Raw genomic sequence first — 26,595 nt, forward strand, 5'->3', positions numbered from 1 at the left:
CGAGAAGTCAGAGCTTTGAATGTTGCCACATATTACGCTAATCAGGTTTCCCTTGAGCAGAGTGAAGGTCTCATTCACTTTTATGTTTGCACTTGTCTAAATAGAGAGAAGGAGGATCTTAGTGGTATGTGGCTAGAGTCATTGAGTTTAAACATCCCTTCCAATTGTTCACTGATATGTATATCAGGTCTCCTAGTTCCCCAGAAACTATCAGTTGCCCTTTGTTAGGGCTGAAGCAGCTGACTGGACTTTTGATCTCCCTCAGATCTGCCATTTTGAGAGAGAGAGAGAGAGAGAGAGAGAGAGTTTTGACTTTAGTTTGGAGTTTCTGGCTTCAGCTTAAGGGCCATCAGAGTCCACTAGTAGTAGTGACATGCAGGGCTTCAATTGATTGGATTAATTAGGGCTTTAAGTTGATTGGATTAATTTGCTTTTGATTCAGAAATGTTTCATTCCAAACCAAACTGGAGTCATTGTTTAGGCTTGGATCGAAAAATCTATCCTGTTTGAGTTATGAATTGGACTTGGAGCATACAAGACTGAACTCAAACCCACAAATGGCCTGAAAATAACCAATTATGTAGCTACCTCTCTTGGCCATCTTGAATTCAAGGATATAAGGTGCCGTTGGCTGCAAGCTATATGGTGTGGGTCTTGCATTTCCACCTCCAACCTTGCACATGATTAGTTTTCACTTCTTGGGTGTCCACCTCCTCCTGGTTTAAGAGAGGAGACACGCTTGCAAGACTTCTTGGGTGTCCACCTCCTGGTTTGATCTCCTTCTTACGAAATTGTGGTCATTTGAGTGAACCATGTGTCGTACCACGCTTGCCAATTACTAGTAACTTATATAGTTAATTGTATTTGTGGAGTGTTAATGGTAACTTGCATGTTGTGGTTGCTGATGAGTTTTTGCTGAATTGGTTGTTGTGGATGCCTCATGTTATGAACAATTTCTTCAAGATATGTTTACGATTCCGTTAAGTGAATCAGTATTTATATATTTCTTATGGTCTATGCCTGGCTTCTTCCTGACCCAATTCTTGGAGAAAAAAAAACTTGGGTGGTAAACTAAATCTTCGGCCTGACAATGAGCCTATTGGAAATCTGGCTGGATTTTTGAGAGGAAGGAAGGGCATGCCGGGGCGCGCGTGCCGAGTTTGTGGCCTGATTTAACTTTGGATCATGCTCGGTTCATCCAACAAAACCAAATCCAACCCAAGTTGCTTGCAACTCAAGTGCTACTAATAAGAGCAATCCAAGTTAGATACAACATATCCAATTTAACCTAAACCAGCTGACGGTGCCGACTACATGAGTTGTTAAGTTGTTTGGTCTTGGACACTGATGACCATGGTTTGTTCCCATCCCTACTATCAATCTTTCCCTAGCTTCCTTCCTGCCTATTTGTCAACAAAACATAAACCAAGCAAAAGTCATCTTGAGTCAAGACTAACAATTTTGGTTTTCTTTTCTTTCCTTGTAAGAAAATACATGATTGCACTATCTTGAACTTTTCTCAAAAGATATGATGGTAAAAGCAACATCAGGGCCTCCCAAAAATTCAGCAACCCCCTTGTATCTAATAAACAATGGAGCTGCTCTATTGCAGGGGCTTTGTATCCCTTTCTTCGATTAAAGTTGGCCTTGTAAATCTAGAAATTCACTCTCAAACTATAGGATAAAATGCTTACAGCCAAGAGTAAAGATAAAGGCTCCAACTCTCTCAAAGATTGCATTCCTGAAACCTCGAGGTTTTAGTTATTAATATTTTGTTCGTAAACGTTATGTTTTTATTCTTCTGAGAACAACGATTGGAGCACCATCAAATAGAACGACCCGCAGTTTTTCTTTTAATCTTTTTTTTTTTCAGTGGAACCTGGGTTTTAATATTTGGGCAACAAGACCACCATTTGGAATGGGAAACTATCCTTCTCCCATTCACATGTGTGACTGGGCCATGGTCCATTTTGTCCATATCCATGCCTGTCTATATTAAACCATGGTGATGCTCTACTCATGATCTCATCTTGGTGTTCGTTAAGAGGATACTTACATTGGTCAGATAAACTACTGAACATTAAAAGCAATACTATTAAGGAGGTAGTTTTCAGTGTGAATGGCGACTAGATCCAAGGGAAGTTTGAGTAGATTGAAAGCATTTGATATAAGTCATGAGATCATTAAACAAAGGGAATAAAATTGCAACTGATGAATATAATACTCAAGGGTGGGTCTATCAAGGATTATAAAATTAGATGATCATGAGAACAACTCCTCAACAGTGGAAATAAATAAAAAAGAAAAATTGGCAGCATGGAGACTTTTCCATCCATCAACTCCATGCACAAAATATTTTATTACAGCTCTTGATTTCTAGTAAAATATGGTCCAAATGCCCCGTCCGTTGTGCTAAAACTTCTATTTTCTTTTCTCCAGTTAAAAAGAAGATTCATTTGGATTACTAGGTGCAATGAAGACCAAGGAAAGATTCTAATCAATTATAGTCTACGTATTCATACCCATAATGAATTCATATGAATACAAACATTCAATCTTTCAGGAAAAACTTTCTACTACTTGAGTTTTTTATTTCAACGAATTGCCGGAAGAGCCAAAACCGAGCATATTACTATAACAAGATCCTCTATAAATATCTAAGATCTTCTCGATGAATAACCTCACATACTTCCTCCGTTCAAGCCTTGACGTCCTCGTCAGACTAAGGGTTCAAATCTATTAATCTAATTACAAGCACCATGATCAGTCTGTGGCCAACCTCCATAAACCTATATTGCAGTGTCTTCTAGTCTACATAGGTTATGAGCCGAGTTTGCTCTAATACTATTTGTAACAATTCCAAATCTCACCCAAAATACCTAGTTAGAAAGGATTATTTGGATTCATAAATCCTATAAAGTATCCAAAATTTTTTCGATGAATAATCGATGTGTGACTAAACATACGCCCTCGCGGTTCTCGCAATTACAGTCCATACACGATTTAAGAATCTTGAGCAGAACTACTTCGATGTGTTACAGTCCTGCTCTCTTGGGTCTCTTAAGAACGAAGAATAGGCATCTTAGAGAACGTGATGGTGTGGAACTAATTAATGAAGGCATACGGGTTTATGTGGGGGTCTAATCGTTGCATGGTTTGGACTAATTTTGTAAGAAGAAATTAAAGCTTGGCATGCCACATGGTCCTTAATATTGGTCCTAAATTGGACCGTGTGGTAGAATAATGGAGGTGAGGATGTGGCAATGGGGGAACGTCTCCAAGAAAGTGTAGTGCTTTAAGCCCCTAATCAAGTTCAAAACACCTCTTTTAACTTGGAAAATAAATGTTGTTCCCTCTTCTACCGTATGAATAAATAAATAAATAAAATCTTGGTAATAAAATTTTCGAAGTAATTTTTTAAGAAAATTTTTTAAAATGTGGATTTTGTTTTTTTCTTTCTTTTTTTAATAATGCTGCATTTGCTAGATTGTGGCTTATCTCAATGGCCATGCCTCTCTGCTTGGCAACTAGCTGTCGTCGCAATTTTATAATGCATCTTTAAGTATTTAGACTTGAATAATTATAATTTGGATGGGCATCCTTCTTTGTTTCAAAAGAGTAATGTTATGTCTTGTTGTAATGTTACATGTCGTGTGAGGCTCATGTAAACAGCTAAGTCTTGGCATCTGTCCCATTCCAGTGCCCGCTACCCCGTCTGAGATATAAATAATTGTTTCATAGAAAGATTAAACGGAGACAAATTACATGCAGCTAATGATGAAGTAATCACTGGGCCACGTATATATATAGAAATCAATAAAGAATTGCATGTGCCGTTGAAATGCCTTCATTGGAGCCATGAGAGTGTTGAGGGAGGCCCGAGTTCACAACTCTAGAGCAGAGAAACTTGTGTGTGAAGAGATTAACTCCCCTTCACATTCGATATACCTTTCAAGACGCAGACTAAGAGATTTATTATGGGAGCAGAAGCATGCATTTTTTTTTTTTAGTGAAGCAGGCATACAATTAACTTACAAAATGGGTTAACGGTGCTGCAAACTTGTGATAATGCCAGATAGAGTATTGATCGACATAATCTAAATCAGAATCTATCAAGAGGGACTTGCACCGTCATGAAATCTAGTCCTAAACCCATAAACTCGTTCTTGATGAAAATTATTATAGATTTCTTTCTATGCAGGGGGCGAGCAAGTGTGCTGCACGCCTGCACGCAAGAGAGAGAGAGGAGAAATCATTAGATAGATTAGTTTCATTTTTCGCTCTTTTTTTCTTTTTGTATGTAATAGCAACAAGACCTAGGATGATCCATGGTGGATCTGATCCTTCTAATAATTTCTCCACTCGCGATATATATATATATATATATATATATATATATGTCACATATATATATATATATATATATATATATATATATATATATATATATATGTATGTCACATTCATGTCCTTTTGAAGTCCAATCCAACATTTGGGTTTCAAGTTTCATGCCAACAGGTGCAAGCTATCATGCCAACCAGAAAGAACATGCATGCACTATCCAAATTATTTGAAGTCAGTTTCATGAAACCTTCTAATTAGCTATTCATACTGTAAATCATGCTTTGAGACATTATTACATAGTCTTCAAGGCAAAGACTCTGCAGCATCTTAGCCTTACGTCCAAGATTTTTGGTTCAGGAAAGAAGCTTGTGGAATTCCTGCAGCACAAAGTTGCAGACTAGAACTGGAAAAATGCCAAGGGAAGTGAACAAATGAACATCACTTTCACCTTTACCTCAGCCATGAAGCTCACCCAACAATTGACATTTGTATTTTTCAAAAAGACGGCAAGTTGCTGCCAAAGTCTTAAATCTAGCAGCTCCCCAGTTCTAGATACACGCAAGCTATCAGCTAAGGAGTAAATCTAAAATTCTCTTCATTCTATGTTTCATTACTTTCACACCTCAACCTAGTGGGTGTCAAAGCTATAGCATCATTCCAGGTTGGGGGGTTATTTTAAATTAGTATGTTGCTGACATCCATAAAAAATTATACAGCCTGACAATCTTGATAGCTTCGTTATCCATTTTCTTTATTGGAGTTGAGGAATCTCCATCAGATGCCAAAGCATACACTGACAGAAAAGGGGTATAAATGTAGAGGGATGGAAGACTAGAAGACCATCAGAAGGTAAAAAACTGATATGAACTTTAAGGGGTATATGCAGATATCCATGCAAGGATTTCAGAGGAACTTGCATAGAATTTGGGATTGGGTGTTTTATATATTTGGGAGGTGTTTAAAAATTCATGGACGACTATAATTGAATTTGTTTCGAAGAGAGCATTGTCTTGATCTGCATAGAGATAAGTTTCCAACTCCATGAAATAAATTAGGATGAGTGTGAACAGAAGGATTTTAATATACTAGTGTGCTGCTGATTTTGTAGTTTGTTTGAGGTCCTTTTCCTTGGAATAGGACAAGCCAAGTGGTTTCCTTGGGATTCTCGGTGTTCTTTTAAAGCCCCAATTCCTGAAGCTTCTTCCTCCACCCTGAGTGTTCCTCCCAAAGAACCCGAAAGACTAGCCGAATATTTTGGCTTTGTGGGAGATTTTTTTTTTGTTTTTGGTTCTGTTTTTGTTATTATTTTTCTTGGTAACATTACAAAGAGTTCATAAAATTGATTTGCTGGAGAGCTTGTGCTTTTCAGTTATTATTGAGGTTTCCAATGATAAGTCTTGCATTGCATAAAGTTATGCTCCAGGTGTGCAATTCAGCTCCATTCCTTTCCACTCTCATAGAGATCATTGGAGTTCGCCTAAGTCAAGGTTAGTTTAGGTCTGAAAAAACTTCTTGATAGGGTGTTACTATCCATTTCGTATAGTTGAAGCAAGGTTCATATGGGTTTGAGATTTCCAAAGTTCATGTTGTATTGTTTTACTCCCTTGACTTGACTCAATTGCTTATAGTTCATGTGCTAGTTTATTTTCAGCTCAAGTTGTACCACTGTGACTTTTCGAGATTTTCGTGGTTAGATCTTGACTGGATTTATAGGGACTCCCCCAATGTCAAGTTGAATTAAATCAAGCTTGAGCTCTTTGAAGAACACGAAGGTCGCTGGTAAGCTGTGCAGCTGCACCTTTCTTTCTGTCCTAGGCTCTTCTCGGTTTGATCCAAAAAGAGTGGAAGCATTATGGATCAGCTAGAAGAAGTGATGTTGCCAGGCTTTCGATTTCATCCGACGGATGAGGAGCTAGTTGGGTTTTATCTGACGAGGAAGGTTGAGCAAAAACCACTTGCCATTCAGCTTATCAGGCAACTGGATATCTACAAATATGATCCATGGGATCTTCCAAGTAAGCCACTCTTTTGTGCTGCGCCATTATTGTCTTTCTTGAAGAGTTTATATGTGACTATACGCCATAGTTTGCCCAAGCCGCTTGGTTTCTTAAAACTACTGAAGTTTTCCTATGAATCAAACTAATTTAAACTTTCTGTCATCAAGTTCTTTCACTGTAAGTTAGCTTCCAACCACTAACATAACCTACAAAGCTTCTCATATCACTGGTTCCTTAAGAATTGTTTCCAGTTGTTCAAGTGAGAAGATGCAATAGAACCTCAACAAAGCAAGTTAAAAGTTTGGTGCTCTAGGTCGCTGACACTACTGTCTCCTACACTAGGACAGCTTTAAAAGAACCTTACTGATCACAAAACTTCCAACGTTTCAACTACTTATTTGGTATTTAGACCTCCTAATGAGCATTTAAAGGAGAAAAAGCTCAACCTTTTTCGATACGGCGAAATATAATGTCTGCTTCTAATTTTTCTCTCCATGTTCTTGCTATGTCCACTGAGAAGAGCTGGCGATGACTGGAGAGAAGGAATGGTACTTCTACTGCCCGAGGGACCGGAAATATAGGAACAGCCCAAGGCCTAACAGAGTCACAGGTGCTGGATTTTGGAAAGCCACAGGAACAGATAGGCCAATCTACTCCTCCGACGGAACCAAGTGCATAGGCCTAAAGAAATCGCTCGTCTTCTACAGGGGCCGAGCTGCCAAAGGGATCAAAACTGACTGGATGATGCATGAGTTCAGGCTGCCATCTTTATTCGGTTCATCCCCTACCAATAGGCCTTTCAGTAAGAACAATCCTGCCAATGTAAGCAATCGATACAAACTTTTCAGCATCTCCGTTTTATTCACTTGATACTGACCTACCCCTCTTGGTGCCAAAAAACAGGACCAATGGGCAATCTGTAGGATCTTTAAGAAAACCAGCTCCCTGGCACGAAAGGCACTGCCTCCGTCCTTGCCACCTTTACCCAAGATCAATGATGCCGACCAATTTGCTTTCGAGAGCACTACTTGCATGAACCAGTCTGGTGGTAACAATGGCTCACAGTTACGGCAGCAGAGAAACATAACTTACCCTCCTGATGCTGGCTCCTATGAGTCCAGCAGCAACAGCTACAAACATTCTTTACCTCCTATCTCTAGGGAAGAGATACCTGCCAGTTTCATGTTCTCCTCTGTTGAACTATCAGCACAAACCAAGAGCTTACTCAGTGCTGCTTCCATGATTCATAACATCTCTGATGTAGAGAAGGCCTTATCGAACGTAGATCTTGGACGCCCCAAAAATTGTGATGGAGTCGGGGCACATTTACCATTTGATGGAGAAGAAGAAATTAGCATGAAGGTCGTCGTCGCGGATACAAGCATTGCTGGCAATGATCATTTGGAAACTATGCATGCGATCGGTTTCCCCCTGAACTTGCTGCAAAAACTTCCCGATGAGGGGAAAACCAACTCGCAGTGGGTTTCCTCTTGGTGCGCGAATGAGATGATGAGTTACTCCATGAACGAATGCTACACTTGAAAACAAAGAACCATTTAGAGAGTAAGGATCATCTTGTTAGTATTGCAACAAGCTTAAACTTGACTTAGAGTTTGTTGCATCAATCTGTACCACCAATAAGAAGTGCTTGTTACAAAAAAAATAAATAAAAAAAATAACAGAACGAAAAGATTGGTCTGATATTATGAGAACCCGTGCAGGCGTGTGTTTAGTTCTACACCGGTTATTTGATGGATAGATATTGGGTACTTATACGTGATCAAAAAACTTAAATAATATCTTCCGGCTAGCTATTTTGGATGAGATCCTGAGTTGTAACAAATGGTATAAGAGCGAACCCGGCCCATAATATATGCGGACTAGAGGACACTACAGCACGGATCCATTGAGACTGACCATAGGCTGATCCGTGTGAGCGCGTGTTTAGTTCCATATCGGTTAGTTCTTTGAACTGTGTAAGAAACCGCCGGCAGCATCCTACTTTCCCTGCTGCTGCATGAATCTGAACATTGATGAACACCAAGGGCTCGTTTGGTTCGCAGGAAAAGGAGGGGGGAAAGTGTGGTCAACGGGAAAGTAATGAAATGCCTCTTGTTTGGTTGGAGTTTTCAAAGGAGAGAGATGGAAAAATTGTATTCCCATGGGAATATGATTCCCATATTTCATGGAAAAGTCTTTCCCATGAGAAACATGGGAAAGTTACTTTCCCATAAGGTGGAAATCACTCATTTTTTATTTTTTTCCAAAAAGACCCTTCAACATTAAAGAAGCATTAAAGAGGCATTAAAGAACTAATTTTTATTAAGGGCATAATAGGAATTATACATAACTTTCCTAGGAAAGTGGATGGTCAACCAAACATAAGCATTTTGGAAATTTGTCACTTTCCCATGGTTAACCAAACATGCCAAAAATACTTTCCTAGGTATCCTCTTCCTAGGAATATGATTCCCAGGAATCATATTCCTAGGAGGGAAAATACTTCCCGCGAACCAAACGAGCCCCAAGTTGAGAAATTGATAAAAGCTTCCAACTGAGAATACACCCCTTGAATTCCACTGCATTGTTGAGAGATTTCAATTTTGTAAGCAAATTGGAGAACTAATTTACACTAAAAGAAACAGTATTGATCTTTCACTATTTAATTTAAGGGATTTTTCAGCTGATAATATAGAAGGTGACAGAGTGGATAGAGCCAACAACCATGACCTTGGGCTTTTGAATGGGCTTTACAATTCTGGTGCCATCTTCTACTTGCCGCTCTGCTTCTTCTCCTTCTTCTTCTCCTTCTAAATTATGGGTCTACTAGCTAGGGCTTCCTCCACCAAGATCTCCTAGCAAGAAGAGGCCCTCCTAGGAAGAAAGAAGGGATCTCTCGACATGTTGCTCCAATCCCTCTCAAATCCTCTTCAAGCCCCCATGGCCTTGCGCCTGAACAACGAACACAGCCCTTTCGCAAACAAGGCCCATGCTACCCCCAACTTATCTAATTTTTATAGGAGGGGATCTAGAATGACCACTGATCATGGGCTCTTTCTTTCCAAACAGGGCAGCCCAAAATGAGACCCACAAATGTTCAAAATACCAAAACAATCTTTTTGTATGCGGAAATTGTCACACTCCATATCCAGAGCATGACATGGCCATGCTACCATAGAGTATTGCCCATAATAACACGAAGCCCATAATATAGTATAATAAAATTAGTCCAATTTCATTTACGAAACAAAGAGAAGCAGTACAGAACATCTAAACCCAAAACCTTTGAGTATTTTCAACCACATAACTCAAACTTTATAGACATAACAACTCTTATTGATAGCTTGCAACTATGCTTTAAGCTCTATTCTTTCAGCCTTCACTCAATTTATTCTTCCCCACTCCTAGCAAACTTAATTATCTATATAAAAAAAAGAGACAAATAAGCTTTGAGGCTCAATAAGTAACCATGCAGCACCTTACTAGATCAAGCATAAAAATTTTCGCATGATTCAATGCATTATTTAGAAAGTAAAATTATACTGTAAAATAAAATATTTCATAAACATAATAACAAACTGTGTCGTAGCAAACCAATAATGTATGCACAAATCAGGCAAATCATAAAACTGGAAGTATAATTGAAAATATTCATGATTGTCAAATATTTGTCATTTATCCATACTTTTATTTAAAACAGTGCTCATAAATTTTTCGCACTACGGTCACTATAACCCGTGACAGGGCCATCTTCGTAATTGACAAGATATCATAGTTCATATTCGTTACCAACTTTAACCTATTTGCAGAGAGCTATTTTTGTTGCATGCTAGCTCTAGGGTGTCGATTAGCCTCTATTTCTTGAGGCTGTCATAGCTATTTGAGAGCTCTTAAAATATTTCATATTTTTTATAAATCATACCTTTATATAGAGGTTGCAAATGCTAAATGGAATCGCAAATGTTTAAAATGCATAATCATGCCACATATATCACATTCATGCAATTTTTTATAATCATAATTCATACGTAAATCATTTACGATAAAGTATTTAGAAGCATGCTATTTGGCCAAAAATATGGAACATTTACAATCATATACTTAATCACAATTTTTAAAGAAAATGCAGCATCCATCATGTCAAAAATGATGCATAACTTCATACCTAAAATTGATCAGTAATTTGAAATCAATAAGGTTTGTGCTAGGGTCACTTACCACTATTTGCCCAAAGATCATTAGGTTCAGTTAGACAACTCCGTTGCACCTATCAAAATCATTTAAAAAAAATAAATACTTACTATTCGCTATTTTAAATCTAAATATAAATTAAAAACCTCTAAGCAACTCGAAATGAGCTTCAATAGGCTTCAGGTCCCGTCTGGGTAAATTGGATTAGGATCTACAAATCAAGTAGAAAGACAATGGTTGCACCAAGGATGGAACCTCTCTCTCAATTTTTTTTTTACTTATATATTTATTTATCTATTTTTTTCTACTTTTTCTCTTTTTCTTCTTTTTTTCTTCTCTTTTTCTCTTCTTTTTTTCTCTTCTTTTGTTTTCTTCTCTATCACTCTCCCCTCACCTTCATCGCAAAACTGGAGGGGGAAGGGCAAGAGGCCGCCCCACCGAGAAATAGGAGAGGGGAGGAAGGGGCCTCTAGCCCAACGGCTGCTACAGCCGAGAACCGGCAGCACGGTGGAACGAAGAAGGGAAGGGAGAAAGGAAGGGAGGGAGAGAAGAAGGGAGGAAGATGGAGGAGAAAGAAGGGCTCGATGAACTTGGCAAACGAAGAGGGGAAGAAATAAAGGGGGGAGACCGCAGATTCCGCGATCTCCTCGTGCTATCCTTTCAAAATCGGAGCTTGCTAGCGAGAAGATTTGTCGGAAATGAAAGAAGGAAACAAGATTATGTGTTCCAAGAGATCCTCACTTGAAAAGAAAAATTATAGAGGAAGCTCATCGGTCTCGTTTCTCTATTCATCCTGGTAGCATGAATCCTCATATACTCTCCCAGTTTAAGCTTTGATGTTCTTGTCAGGCTAAGGGTTCAAATCCATTTAAATCTAATCACAAACACCACGATCAGCCCGTGGTCGGCCCCAATGGATATGTGCTGCTGTGTTCCCTAACTATTCCACATAGGTTATCGGCCGGGTCAGCTCTGATACCATTTGTCACAACCTAGGACCTCACCCAAAATGGCTAGCCGAAAAGTATTATTTGGATTTCTTGATCTTATATAAGTACCCAATATCTATCCAACGAATAACCGATGTGGGACTAAATACACTCCCACATAGGTCCTCATAGAAATAAGACTGCGTCCATCTAACTCTACCTAGATCCTGCAACTGGGCTACTCTTTTCTATCTAACTCACAAATTTAAATAAATAGATGAAGATCTACCGACCCTAATTATATTATGACCAAGTTGAGTCTTGACCCATTTGCAAGACCGTCATAAGCAAAGTATGGGTTAGAATAGCCTTCAATTTAAGAATTTCAGACAGCAGCTTCGTTCCAATGGCTTCCAACTCACAATGCATAAAGACGTATTTTTCTATGGTGTGTGGTTTTCGCCCTAGAGTGCTATGTAGCACTTGATAGCTACCATCAAAAGTTGGACAACTATCAAAAGCAACGCATCATGTATGACACGTAAGGCTATCTTGTTTGATAACGATACATCTTATGATGGTAGCCATCAAATGTTGAACAGCACCGAGCGCTGCATAGCAATCTGCGATGCAAATCGTGCACCGCATGGGATTCATGTTATAAAATAGAATCATAATAATTAATTAGATAACATAAGAATCTCTATCTCTCTCCAAGCAGCAATCCCAGGCCACATGGTCGCATGGTGCTCGAGGGACACGCACACGGCATGCATGGTATAGGAAAGAACCAATTACAGTAGATGCCAAGGAAGTCAGGCCCCACGAACCATCTTTCCTTCTGTGCATCTGGTACCCATCCTAAGACATGACACGTCTAGTGTTAGGTTATTCGAGGACAAGGCCTGCCTGTCTCGCAGTGCTGTTACCGTTCAGCAAAACAGACACAGAACCCCACCAACCACTTCAGAACCGAACACTTCTCCGAACTAATTTGAGACTCATCTATAGTTGGTTTTACAAAATGCCAAGGAACCAATGAATTCCAGGGTGCTGTTACTGCCGGCCAAGGTAACGGAAACGTAGTCTGGGTTTGGCCGCCACACCAGGCTTTGCCCACTGTAAAAGCAGTACTTAGGTTTTGAGGTGGGCTTGGTTTCCTTCTTAACCTGGCTACAAATTTGAAACCATGGGTAACTTCGTCATGCCCTAACATTTGAGAAAGTTGAAGAGAGAGAAAAAGATCTCTCATAACCCAATAAATAATAGGAAAGTCATAGCTGGTTAAAGAGATAAAAATTGAAAAATATGGCAACAAATATTAATTGCAGCAATTTGGTTAAGTCTTGCTGAGCTTCTGAGGACGACACCACTGCCATCATAAGATTATGTTTCGATCCAGATATATATATATATATATATATATATATATATATATATATATATATATATATATATATATATATATATATATATATATAGTTATTAAAACAATGAGAGATAAAAAATAGGAATAGATATGGATGTCTGATATAGATAGATATATATCAAGCCATCTGAGAGCTGGGTTAGCCATGATATAATTACCAGAGAGTCAGAAAATATGCTGTAAATTTGGTTATTAATTACATACTAAATTACAAATGCAGTATTCCAAAGTTAGTAAAAGAAATAAATAAAACAAGCCGTTACAAATCTACGTGGCTATCAACGATTGTCAGTGAGGGTGGGGGCGGGGGCCCCATGTTTAATTAGCCCGCTCCTCCTCACTTTCCATGGGTTAACGTTTTGGTTTGTTGTGGAGATTGGAAAAGCATCTCGCTTTTATTAATCAGTTCCGCATCTGGCTTTGCCATTTCGTTTCTGCTCATCTCATCGAGGCCGTTTAGTGCGATGGGAGAGGAGAACGGGATGGGAGAGATGGAGGGGAGAAGGGCCATGGCGGTAGATCAGGTGGCGAGGGAAAACGTCTACCCTCGTCCACTCTACTCCCACGAGGACGTCGTCAAGGACAGGGCCCTTTTCATGGACTCCATGCGCCGTTTCCACGACTCCATGGGCACCATCCTCTCGTACGTAGGACTCGGCATGGTTTTGGTTCTCTTTGCTTGTTCTTTTTTTATCTTCACCTCTTCTCCCTCCGTTGCGTTTATAGATTTATTTTTTTATATATGCATATGGACTTGGATGCTCGCTTTTTTCTGTGATGGAGAAGGATTCCCGTGTTAGGAGGAAAGGAGATCGATCTGCATCTGCTGTATAGGGAGGTGACTCAAAGGGGTGGCCTCGAAAAGGTCTCTTTCTCTTCGATCTCTTCTGTTGTCTATTTTGCCATGGTATCTAAATGTTTCATTACCTTTATATTATTGTATTTATTAATCTTTGATTAATATAGGTGATCTTGGAGAAGAGGTTGAAGGAAGTCGTGACGGCATTCAGTTTTCCTTCCACTACCACTAGTGCATCCTTCGTGCTAAGGAAGCGTTACTTGAGCCTGCTGCACCACTACGAGCAGGTGTACTTCTTTGGAGCCCAGGGGCCTCCTATCCCTCCTGCCGGTATGTGGGTGGTAATATTATTCGTACGATATGGCACCTTCCCTTAAGTTTCTTATAAGAGCGCCATGCATTTAAATATTACGTCCTCAATATTAAGAATAATGTGGATGCTGGGTGTAGCTTCGTGCATGACCAGGACCCCCAAGATCAAGCTTGAACGACCTCCGGATGCTTCCGACCTGACCATGAAGAAGCCTAGGAGAAGGAAAAGAGAGCATGCAGAAACGCGAGGCAAAGGTGAATCTGGCCCATGCTGGTTTGGAGTTGACATTAACACCTGCTGGTTTGGTAGTTTCCGTTTATTAATTCTGTCTGTTGCTCAGACCATATGAGGATTTTAAAATACAGATTCCCTTCTCTTTTTTTGTCTAAACTTACTGTCGATAAAACACTCATTGAGAGCTCGTCACATCAAAGTATATAGTAGAAGAATGATTTAGTTAAAAGATTCCCTTCTCTTTTTTGTCTAAACTTAACTGTCTATAATCAAGCATTTACATAGATTATCTGAGTAAAATCAATGTCCGTTCATGATTTTGTGAGAAGTGTGGCATGTTCAAGTAAAATTGTTATTTTTCTGTTGCTGTCTTTTGATATTTTTCATCATAGTGGCTAATAGTAACCATTGTAACAACCTTATGGTATCCTAAAACAACCAGTATAGGGTTGACTTCAGGTATGATGATCTTTATTTCTGCAATCATAGTCGGTTGCAGTTTGAAGAGATTCTACTGTCTAATTCCTGATGTTTATGCGAGTCTTAGCTTTCTTTTGGAGGTTGCTCCACATGGATCATGTGAGCATGGGACCAGTATTCCAAGATCAAATTTCTGATAGAAAAATTCTCGCTAGTGTTGCTCTGTTCCTGCTTTTGATGACTCTTGTCCTATAATAGAATTTGGTGAATGGCCCAAACTCCATTATACTGCATATATCCTTGACTACCACAGAGGACAGAGAATAGAGCAAGAATTAATAAGTACTCCATTGAGTGAGGACCATACAAATGAAGGTACCATACCAAAGGTCTCACACATATTTCATCTAGGTAATGGCCCTGCTGATTGGCTCGCCAAAAGAGCAAGTACAGGAGGCCACCGAAGGTTATAGACAGAAAATTTTCCTTTTGAACTCAAGCAAGACGTACGCCTTGGATGTCTCAATACAAAGTATTTAGGGTTGCATATGATCGATAATGATATCTATTGGATCTTTTAAGGCACATCTGTACATGACCAATTCGAAAGGACATGAAATAATGATCCGTTATTTCAAAGAGTTCTCAAAATAGTGTTTCCAGAATAATTAGAGCACCAACACTTGTAGTTCCATAGAGTTCAAAACATTCAATAATAGAAATCATCAATCAATGGTCAATTCGAATTATTTTATAAAGGTTGCACTAAAGTTAAAATTTTGTTCCTATAAGTTCTAACAGCCCAACTCAGCCTCGTTTGGCAGGACTGTTGCTAGTAGAGCTTTTGAAAGTAGAGTTTTTTTAAATAGAGATTTTATAAAAAACTATTTGTTGTTTAGTAACTACATTTTTAAAATTTTGTAGAATTTTAATATGTGTTTGGTAAACAAACTGAGAAAGTACTTTTGGTATGACAAAATGACCATAACGGATATTGCATAGTAGTATACAACAGAGAATAATAAGATATAATATATATTAATATATTAATATATAATATAGTATAATATTACTATAATATAGTATAATATTATTATAATATAGTAATATAATATTGTATGCTATAGCATATAATAAAACATAAATTGAATTATATAATAAAAATCAAATGATGGATAAATAAATAGAGAAAAGAAAATACCTTGATCACAGAAAAGCCAAGGCCGATTAGGGTTTCTTGTTTCCTTTGTTGAGACTCCTAAAGATTTTTGTAATATAAAAGGATATTTCCTATAATTATAATATTTTATCATGAATATTTTGGTCCAAAAAGAAAAAAGAAATATAAATCAAAATAGATTTTCGACACATACTAAAAGTGCTTGTCCGAAGAAGCTCCATTTTGAAGCTTCTTCCAAGAAGTTGTTTTAGCTTTTTCGCAAAACTAAAATAGTTTTTCGATTTTTTTACCAAACACCCCTATTCCATCCAAAAATATTTTTGGATGGTTAGAAAGTGCTTTCTGGCCCAGCAAATGCTCGCCAAACGGGGCCCCAATCAATTCAACTCTGGCATTCAGGACACATGGAAATTGACTCACCTCCTTGAACAAGGAGATTGCAGTTGTCCCTCTCTTATCTAGACAGCTATATATGGTTTTGTTTAACAGGCAATGGGCACTGCAGCTACTAAGTTTATGAAAAAAATAGGTCTCTAAGTGATAGTGTGGTTCATATTTGCTTGCATGAAAGCTTTGGACCACAGGCATAAATAACTGCCTATGGTTTAGCACAAATCCAAGTGAAAAAAATCTGCAAATGACTCCAGCCAAATGATAGGAAGCAAGATGCTTGGCCCCCTGGTGCAGATTTGGAGATGAAACCTCACTTGAGCATGACTTAACTATGGCACGCCACAAGCATGCATAGGACCAAGTGCAATGCATGGCCTCTCACATGCAAGTCAACCACCACGAGCCAAGGAAAATTGCATCTCTTTTGAGGTCTTCCTGGGAAGAAGAACCTGCAGGAACGTGGATCAAACATGGATGCAATTGAGGCGTAGATGCATAATCCACACACTTTGGCTTGGATGAAAGTAATTATTTATTTGTTAAGGACCAAGCTTGCATGGTTGTATGCATGGCGATGCAAGTATGCCAGGTCTAGCGTTGGACATCCTAAACTCTCATTGGAGTTCGACTAACAAACGGGTTTATGAAGCGAGACAGCGGGCAATGCTTTTTCACGCAGACTCTCCGACGAGTGCTCTTCCTCAGCTCAAGCAACCACACCTTGGCCTTCTCGGCAGTAGCAGTCCTCCTATTGCCGAGCTTCCGAAACTCGGCGGCGTCAGTGTGGCAGCATCGAGCCCCTCCTCCCATCCGTTCCCTTTTGTATCCCAGTCCATGGAGCAGTCGTGGGAGAGGAGATGTGGAGCTCCACATGATCGTAAGGCTAAACGGTGGTGCTGCCAGCCCTCTTGAGCTCGTCGCCATCTCTTATTCTAAGAAGAGAAGAAACTAGAAGAGCAAGAGGAAAAAAAACCCTAGCTTTGTAGAGTTGCTAGAAGAGAGGAGTCTTGACTAACAAAGAAGCTGGGGGGAGTGGGTAGCTTTAAAGGAGCGATTTTTGGGGGCGAAAAAGGATGGAAAGGAGACGATAAGAATCGGAGAGTCCCAAACGAGGAGGGATGTTAAAGGTCGAGCATCTACCACGAAAGAGATGGGACCGTGTCTCGCCGATCTTCTCGAATAGTGATTCTGTCAACTGCACGATGAAGGCATGAAGTTGTATTTATACTATGGCTCAATTCACGTAGCTGTCTCACCACAGAGAGAGAGAGAGAGAGAGAGAGAGAGAGAGAGAGAGAGAGAGAGAGAGAGAGAGAGAGAGAGCCTACAAGAATTACAAATAGTTCAAGGAGGTGCAATTTGGGCCCCATGATTTTAAGCTGCACATCATCTGAATAAATCGCTCTGATGGTGATTGGGTGACTGAATGTGGTTTCGTTCGAACCATCAAGGCCTTCGAAGGAAGCCATCGCCAGATCCTCAGAAGGGGTAACTAATGTAAGTGTATATGTACTGTGTGAGGAACCTAAACAGATAGCCCTAAAGTGGGGTCCCTTTCCTTTTCTCACAAAATGTTTGTACTAGTATCTTCATCAATTCGTCGTGCTGTTCAAGGAAAATGAAACCTTGTTAAGAAAATCCAACACCCTTCATCATAGGATATGCATCAAGTTAGCATCATAGTGCTAGTTGCACAAAGAAATTAACTAAAAAGTCAGTCCTCCTATACGCTAAACTAATCGTGCAAACCACAATTTTCAACATAGTTGTGATTTACAATACATGGGTACCAGTACCGTGGTGGAGATTAAAAAGAATTAAGGATGGTGATAGCATTTCTCAAAAACACCAATGCCAAATATATGGAGAACTTATAAGTCTTATGTTGTCTCCTTTTCTATATCATTTTGTATATTTTAGGCCTTTTACTCCTTTTGAGAAATGAGTGGCCCTTCACTTTTGTAGTTAAGACACCATTCTTGATATAGAAATCATGATTATATATATACATCTGGGATGCAAATGTAGCAATCATGGAATGATCGAAAATAATCCAAGAGAATCATCAAACTCGATGTGAACTTACTCTAGCTATTGTAGGGTAGATTGGACAAGGTCCAAAAGTGAAATCTGCCATATCAAGAAGCTAAACCATATGGAAAATTTCTAAAGGTCCTAACTCGCACGTACGGCATCCGATTGAGATCCTCTTTTTTTGAAATTGAATAATTTTTTGAACTCTATGATGTAGTGCCATTCTATAAAGGTATAGTATATTGAATAATAAGGGCCAAATTTCATCATTTGAATCTCGAAATGGGCCAACCAAAATAAAATTTTTCTTTTCAGAAAAATTTGATTAGACATATGCCTCAATCTGAAAAAAAATAGATAAAATAATTGAAGATAAAGTTGATGTATAAGTTGAGATATACCCTTTTTTCAGAATTATTTTTACTAATCATGTCTACTTCAAGAAAGCCATAACCTTTTTTAGTAGAAGAGAAGTCCAACCAATGTTGCACAAGGACGGACCTCAATTATGTAAATAGAGGTTATATAACTTAATTTTATGATTGATTAATGAAAAAAATAAGGAACCCTATTTTCACCAATTTTTTATTCTGAAAATTTTATGTTTAGAGATTCAAGTTGAGTAGATCGAAAAAATTTTTACTTTCTCCCTAACAAAATTGGATCATTTTCTAAGATATTACCCATTTTTTTGTTGGTCTTGGAGAATATTGATATAGATATAATTGATATTTGGTACATCATGCATAGTTTGCTAGACGTATCAATGAAAAATCATACTATTGTTTGTTCGCTCCTTGTTTAAATGGAAACCTTTTGTTCCTGCATCATAGATGTTTAATTAGAAAATATCATGTGAAGGCTCAGTCTGGGCCAGATCCACTCAATCGGCCCGACCTGAGGCCTGGCCCACGGAGGGGCGAAGCGCAGAAGACTCCCAAAGGGAGTCTTCTTCTCCTTCAGTGACTTTCACTAGGAGTCGGAGTCCTAGGGTTGTCAGGACCCTAGGGCTCCTCTATAAAAGGAGAGCTCTCTCCCTCCAAAGCTCTCTATTCCGAGCAAATCTTCCTTTTTTTCTCTCCTTTTTTTTCGTTGAGTTTATGGCTGCTCGTTGTTGTGCTCGCCGAAAATAGAGGTTGTCGGACGCCGCTGGAGCTGAGGTAAAGCCCTATCCTTCCTCCCCTTTTCTTTCTCTTCTTTCCATAACCCGACATCACGACCACCAGCTGAGGAATCGATTGAAAATCAGACCCCTTATATTTTCTCTATTTTTATCGATCCTTCTTTTCCTTTTTCAACCACTGCCGCCACCGGCGTTCATCACTGAAAGCACTAGCCCCTTCCCCGCATCTGCCTTGACCCCCAACCGTCGACGAGCGGGCAGGGATCCAAGGACAACCGAGCTAAAATTTTTTTGTTCGATCCTACTTTGGGTTGAATTCAGTCGGCCGGCCCCCGCAACTGGCTGCCCGCCGCCTTGCCGGCACCATGGCCAACCACCAATCTGCCCTCTGCCTTCCCTCTATTTACCAAAAAAGAAGAAAGAAAGAAAGGAGAAGAGAAGAGAAGAAAAGAAGAGAAGAAGAGAAGAGAGAGAACCATCCCTCTCTTTCTCTCTCTTGTGTCCTCTCTCTTCTCTTTGTTTCTATCTCTACTTTCTCTCTAGAAGGTTTATGAAATCCAGTATGGGTTCATGTCGACCTGATCTACGAATCTAAGTTGACTCCTATAAAGAGCCCTGATCCGCCTTGGTGCCCTGGCTGTCTATTAGACCGATCAGCCCAATCCTATTGAATATCCCTCAAACTCCTATTGATGAACCATGTTGATTGATCTTGGACTGGTTAAATTTGATTCGTTTAGCCAAATATCTAGATTTGACCCACACGAAACTAATGTATGCTTGGTCAAGTCTTCTCGTATTATTTTATTAAAGTCATCAATTAGAATTAATTTCATTGTTAATATTTTAAATAGGTCTAGCAGAGTCGTCTAGTGAAGTCTGACAGTTTAAGACAAAAGAGGTATGCCTTATACTCGTTACTAATTTTCAAATTTTTACTTATTTTTGGTATTATGAAAATATGAAAATAGTATTAAATGTTGATGACATTATATTTTTTTAAAAAAATTAAGGATCAAGCATACGATATTATAACACTCATGATTTATTGCGAAATACTTGATCCATGATTATTTTACCGTTAAGCACCATTTGTTAATCCAGAAAACAGACGAGATTCTAGGATTATTATACTATGAGCTCCATATTTATAAAAATTATATTTTTGTTATTAAAAAAATAATTTTATGATTATTCTACTATTAACTGCTTATTTATCGGCTATGAACTGTATAAAGCCATTTAGTGTTTTATTCATGTATGATTAAAAAAATATGACTTAATAAATATTATTTTAAAAACTATGGTAAAAAGGCTCTCAGATAGCTATGTATAGCCTCAGAAAGTGAGGTAGATCGACATTTAGTTCCATATGACCCTGCCAGTGGGTAATAGTAGTTGGCATACGATCTTGCCAGCACGTAATAGTAGTTGGCATACGACCCTGCCAGCGGATAACAGTAGTTGGCATACGACCCTACCAATGAGTAATAGTACTTGGTGTTTGTTGATTACGTCCCTGTCACGAGTATAATAGTAACCTTAGCATTTAGTCTAAGAATAGTAATTTGACTAATAATATGGTTAATGGTAAATGATTTATGAATTTATTTATTCTATACATCAGAAACCATGTTTATGAAATATGTATGATTTATGCATGCGTGATTGGCTTTATGATCTATTTTAACATACTGTATTATGAAATACTTTATTTTGTAATGTCTATTATTTTTTTAAGATGATGTATTGACATACAAAACCTTATGCTTGATCCGGTAAGGTAGTGAAAGATTTACTTACTAAGCTGTGTCCCTCATGTACCTCTAATTTTTATTTTTCTCTCTCCAAGTGAATAGGATCAGTAGGGACAATGGTTGCTTGGAGTTCGCGCTAGCAAGCTTGGCGATTTTATAGAAAAATTTTAGTATTTTAAATTGGCTATGCATTTGTAGTCAACGATTTTTTGAATATTGAAGATTACAAGTTTGGTATTTATGTTTGGATTTAGAAGCTCTGAACTAGTAGTGGTTGCATTTAATGGATAATGAAATTGGATTCGTATTTATTCTATTATATTTGACATGGAATTGAAAGCTAAATGTAATATTGGCTTCATGTTATCGTGAGTTGTTCTCAGTAGCACGGCCACGTCATGCTCCGGATCTGGGGCATGACAATTATGGTATCAGAGCGGACCCGATCCATAATCTATGTGGAATAGGGAATACTGCAACATAGATATATTGGGGCCGATCGTAGTGCTTGTGATTAAATTTGAATGGATTTAAACTCTTAGCCTGACGAGGACGTCAGAGCTTAAACAGAGGAGTATGTGAGGACCCGTGCGGGCGTGTATTTAGTCCCATATTGACTATTCGTTGGATAAATCTTGGATACTTATACAGGATCAAAAAATCTAAATAATACCTTCTGGCTAGCCATTTTGGGTGAGAACTTGGGTTGTTGCATAACATATCCTAATTGTGCCATTCTTGCAACTATGCTTATATTAACCTTTGTTAATATGGATAAAACAAAAATAGCTTTGCATGCATTAATATAGTTCGGGGCTAAAAACTGATTGGCACCTTAAGAATAGAAAATACCATAGCAGGCTTTTTCTCTTTCTTCTCTTTATCCTTGGGATCAGGTCTTTAAAGACACACTACGAACCCCAGATCTACCATGACCACAAGCCCAAAACCCTCTTACCCAATCGCAACCGCAAAACCCAGCGCAAGCTCCGCCCAGACCCGCTTATAACAACGCTGCGCCTCCGACCAATTATGATCCTCAGCCTCAGCTAAGCCTGAGCGGCCCTCACAAAATTTTATGTCACACTTCTTGCGTCACAAACACGTTCAGATCACACACGTTTGAAGTGGAGAAAACTTGACGAGAAATCATTTTTTTAAATAATTTTTGCATATATGATTGACATGTTTATGCAGCGTAAATAAATAATTGAATGCATGAAATTCGGTGTGTTGACCAACAGAGATTTTATTATTGGACTAGGATTTTCTCAAAACTTATGAAAGGACTTTTAGGGTTGTTTCTGTTTGTTTCTAGTGTAGATGGAATACATGGGACAAAAGTTCGGGGTATAGACCAACAGAGATTTGTTTAGTCAAATAGTTTTTTCTCAAAATGTAATGGATTCAGCACTATTTTTATAGGTTACAATAACTTCGTATATAATATCGTGATCAAAAGACTTTTGGCTGGTTTCTCTTTGTTTTCAAGTGCAGAAAGGTCCATGTAGCAGGCACAGACTTACACGTATATATGAGATGGTGGACGTGCTCGTAGTCGTTTTTTCTTCTTCTCGGACAACGAGCACGTCCAGCATGAGATATGCAGCAAGTTAACACCTCTATTATATTCAAAACCTATCCACTTATGCGCGAAGAAAAACCATCGCAACCCAAGGAGCTGATAGTATATAGTGACCAAAACTTTCTAGTTATAAATCAAAAGCTCAGACCATGGTTGAAAAATTGCGTAAACATCTAGTATCTAGATTTCTTTTTTAACAAAGCATCAAGAGGGTAGAAAATGAATTAGTTTAACTACTTGACTTATGGTCCATATATCATTGTGACATATCGGGAGTTCTATGTCTCAAGCTGTTTTTACTTTCATGAATTCTTTAAGATAATTCTACATTTTTACTGCTTTGGTTACTTAATGACATATCTAATCCTACTTTAGATTTTCTACTGATCAAATATTGAGAACTTACTCGATCTGCTGTTGATGGCTTCAGAGTTGCATCATTTTACTCTTTAAGATAATTCTACATTTTTACTGCTTTGGTTACTTCATGACATATCTAATCCTCCTATCGATTTTCTACTGATCAAATATTGAGAACTTACGCCACCGTTGATTGCTTCAGAGTCGCATCATTTTACTCTTTACTGCTTTGGTTACTTCATGACATATCCATCCTACTTTGGATTTTCTACTGATCAAATATTGAGAACTTACTCCACTGTTGATTGCTTCAGAGTCGCATCATTTTACTCTTTAAGATAATTCTACTTTTTTACTGAATTGGTTACTTCATGACATATCTAATCCTCCTATAGATTTTCTACTGATCAAACATTGAGAACTTACTCCACTGTTGATTGCTTCAGAGTCGCATCATTTTACTCTTTACTGCTGTGGTTACTTCATGACATCTAATCCTACTATAGATTTTCAACTGATCAATACTCCGTTGTTGATTGCTTCAGAGTCGCATCATTTTACTCTTTGAGATAATTCTACATTTTTACTGCTTTGGTTACTTCATGACATATCTAATCCTACTATATATAGATTTTCTACTGATCCAATATTGAGAACTTACTCCACTGTTGATTGCTTCAGAGTCGCATCCGTTTGCTCTTCATTTGTTTACTTCATGACATATCTAATCCTACAATAGATTTTCTACGGATCAAATATTGAGAACTTACTCCGCTGTTGATTGCTTCCGAGTCGCATCATTTGACTCTTTAAGATAATTCTACATTTTTACAGCTTTGGTTACTTCATGACATATCTAATCCTACTATAGATTTTCTACTGATCAAATATTGAGAACTTACTCCACTGTTGATTGCTTCAGAGTCGCATCATTTTACTCTTTACTGCTTTGGTTACTTCATGACATATCTAATCCTACTATAGATTTTCTATTGATCGAATGCTGAGAACTTACTCCACTTTTGATTGCTTCAGAGTCGCATCATTTTACCGTGACTGGATCAATCGATAGGAAATTCAAGTACGGTTATTTTGTGACGGTGAAGTTTGGCGGTGAGACACTGAACGGAGTGCTCTTTCATGTCGAGCAGCCTGGAGAGGCTTCATCCTCTGCATCTGTTCTGCCTCCTGTGAACGTCGCCGCAGCGAACGGTACCCCGACCGAAGTGAAACGTAGGAAGAAGAGAAGGTGCAGAAGCTCTGACCCTGCGCACCCGAGGCCGAGCAGGAGTGCGTACAATTTCTACTTCGCTGAACAATATTCCAAGCTTAAAGCTCTCTATCCTGAGAAAGATAAAGAATTTAGTAAAATGATAGGAGAGTCCTGGAGGAGCCTCAATGCAGAAGAAAAAAAGGTGACTGTATATACTAACCTCTTTTGCTTCTATAGATGATGAACTTGATGTACCAACTAGTTAGCTGACATTTAAGTTGCTACTTAAAAAAAAATGTTATTATGGAATACCAGCTTTACATGCTTGGATGGTTTTTGACAGGCATTTTTACTGTTGAGATGTTTCTAGCTTCCACTTGTGTTCTCTTTTTCCAGGTGTATCAGGATCGCGGAGTGGAAGACAAGGAGCGATACAGGAGGGAAATGGAGGAGTACGGGGAGAAGCAGAAGCTCCAGCAGTCGAAGGAAGTCACGGAGGAGGAGCCGTTCAACGCGAAAAATGGTAAACCTGAATGAATGGAGTTGGGGTCGTCAAGTTGCGAGGAGGGTTACTAAGCACATGGAAGAGGCGTTGTGAGGAACCACAGGCAGCGTTCGCCTCTTGGTGGTATCTGTTGGCTAGTTTCTGTGTTTCGACAGCGGAGTAGTTTTGCTGGTAGTGTTCTTATGAAGCATTTCTATACCGACTGCTTAAGATTACCTTGTCTTTTGGCAATGGAACTTTATAGGTTCAGATCATATTATGCATAGGGGATAGTGGGACCTGTAAACCGAACTACGTCCCATGACGTAGTCTTGGATCTTTTTCTCTTTTTTTTTTTTGGCGAAGGATCTTGGATCGCAGTTAAGAAAAAATAATTGTACCTGATAACTAGGAAGAATAATGTAAAATAAATACCTTCAGATAGAGATGAACTTGCCATAGGCCTTATTGGGGGAAAAATGGACCACTCCACAAATACAATTAAAGCACCCAAATCCGATAGCAAGGCTGAGCTCATGCAGGCTGCCAAGCTCAGAAGGTTGAGCACAGAAGGTCGAGACCAGAAAGCCGAGCTCAGAAGGCCGAGCTGACCTCAGAAGGCCGACCTCATCGTCCACATACTGCGGCCATGCCCTGCAGCAGCCTCACCGCACCATGCTTTACTTACCAGCCACGCCACGACATATCAACTAGGGACCATACCCTGCTACGACTGTCAACGTCTCACCATTCTCAAGAATGTACTGCACTGCGCGCCACAAGTAAGCTCTGGCTACACGCCATCTCGTCCCATGATGGAAACAGGCCATCCACGACAACTCATTACTTCCACGCCCACGTCGAATCGTGACGGTAACCCATTAATTCGTCCAGTCACATCACAGGTAACCCTGGCACTCCCCCTATAAAAGGGGAGCTTCTCCCTCTAAAAAGGGGGGGACTTCTACATACAGTCCATCTCCTTCTCCAAAATTAAGCCTCCCTCTGACTTAAGCATCGGAGAGCCGGCGCCGGAAACCCTGGCCACCAGCTTCTTGCAGGTTTCCCGGAGGACGTCGCGCGCCAGCCGGACCGCCATTCGTCGATTCTCGTGCCGGAGCTCCTTCTCCTCAGCGGACGGCCGTCCCCGGGTCCAATTTCCAGCAACAGTTGGCGCTAGAGGAAGGGCCCGAGTCATGACCATGAAGCTAAGGAGCAAAGGGGCCTCCAACGCCTTCCGGCGTCCCGCACCAAGTCCTAGACACTCAATCCAGAACTCGCCACCAAGGCCTCCAGCGGATCAAGTCCCTCAGGTCCAACCAGAGGAGTTCAACCTACTTGTTCAACAAGTACAAGCACTCACTGCGGCCGTTCGAGGTCTACAGCAAGTAGAAGACCACCGTCTACTCCCTCCTCACGAGCATGAGTCCTCAGGATGCCGCTTGCAACATCATTTTTCTGTAGAGCGTCGCCACCAGCAAAGCTCCCACCGAGCTCGACCTTCGAGCCGGGAAGGCTTGTCGCGCGTCTATTATCCTGCGAGCTCGCGCCGAAGCCTGACGCCTCAAGCCCGGGAGCACCCATCTAAGGCGGGGCCTGCCCCATGCCGAGCTGCAACAGGTGTCCCACCCGAGCTCGGCAGAAAGGTCGAGAAACTCGAGCGGCAGATCGAGGCGATCCACAGCCAGAAGGCAAGGCGTAAAGATGATTTTGAGTTCACCACCAAGTCACCTTTCTTTCGCCAGATCGAAGATGAGCCGGTCCCACCGAGGTTCAAAATGCCTCAGATAGAGCCCTACAACGGGACCAC

The 26,595-nt window shown here is 39.6% G+C and overlaps 2 protein-coding genes across 2 annotated transcripts; both read left to right on the forward strand.

Moving 5' to 3' along the window:
* The first annotated feature begins 5,058 nt into the window (after positions 1-5,058).
* On the forward strand, positions 5,059-8,017 carry LOC103718802 (putative NAC domain-containing protein 94). Its single transcript, XM_039128839.3, has 4 exons — positions 5,059-5,831; positions 5,996-6,359; positions 6,862-7,163; positions 7,245-8,017. Exons 2-4 carry the CDS (start codon positions 6,197-6,199, stop codon positions 7,881-7,883), a joined length of 1,104 nt encoding a protein of 367 aa, XP_038984767.3. The 5' UTR covers positions 5,059-5,831; positions 5,996-6,196; the 3' UTR covers positions 7,884-8,017.
* Positions 8,018-13,266: 5,249 nt separating this feature from the next.
* LOC103718821 (high mobility group B protein 9-like) lies at positions 13,267-25,229 on the forward strand. The gene is made up of 6 exons (XM_039128840.3): positions 13,267-13,533; positions 13,677-13,755; positions 13,857-14,019; positions 14,140-14,256; positions 24,124-24,503; positions 24,698-25,229. Exons 1-6 carry the CDS (start codon positions 13,355-13,357, stop codon positions 24,836-24,838), a joined length of 1,059 nt encoding a protein of 352 aa, XP_038984768.2. The 5' UTR covers positions 13,267-13,354; the 3' UTR covers positions 24,839-25,229.
* Positions 25,230-26,595: the final 1,366 nt, after the last annotated feature.

This window comes from Phoenix dactylifera, chromosome 5 (genome assembly GCF_051530095.1).
Source record: "Phoenix dactylifera cultivar Ajwa chromosome 5, Ajwa_hap1_PhDact_Kaust_v1.1, whole genome shotgun sequence".
Taxonomy (NCBI): Eukaryota; Viridiplantae; Streptophyta; class Magnoliopsida; order Arecales; family Arecaceae; genus Phoenix; species Phoenix dactylifera.

Bases quoted from the DNA above. Each gene is read 5' to 3' on its own strand.
- LOC103718802 (XM_039128839.3), top strand. From the start codon at position 6,197: ATGGATCAGCTAGAAGAAGTGATGTTGCCAGGCTTTCGATTTCATCCG. The intron at 6,360-6,861 runs GTAAGCCACTCT...TCCACTGAGAAG, and splicing joins TGATCCATGGGATCTTCCAA to AGCTGGCGATGACTGGAGAG. The intron at 7,164-7,244 runs GTAAGCAATCGA...GCCAAAAAACAG, and splicing joins GTAAGAACAATCCTGCCAAT to GACCAATGGGCAATCTGTAG.
- LOC103718821 (XM_039128840.3), top strand. From the start codon at position 13,355: ATGGGAGAGGAGAACGGGATGGGAGAGATGGAGGGGAGAAGGGCCATG. The intron at 13,756-13,856 runs GTCTCTTTCTCT...TGATTAATATAG, and splicing joins AAAGGGGTGGCCTCGAAAAG to GTGATCTTGGAGAAGAGGTT. The intron at 14,020-14,139 runs GTATGTGGGTGG...TGCTGGGTGTAG, and splicing joins GCCTCCTATCCCTCCTGCCG to CTTCGTGCATGACCAGGACC.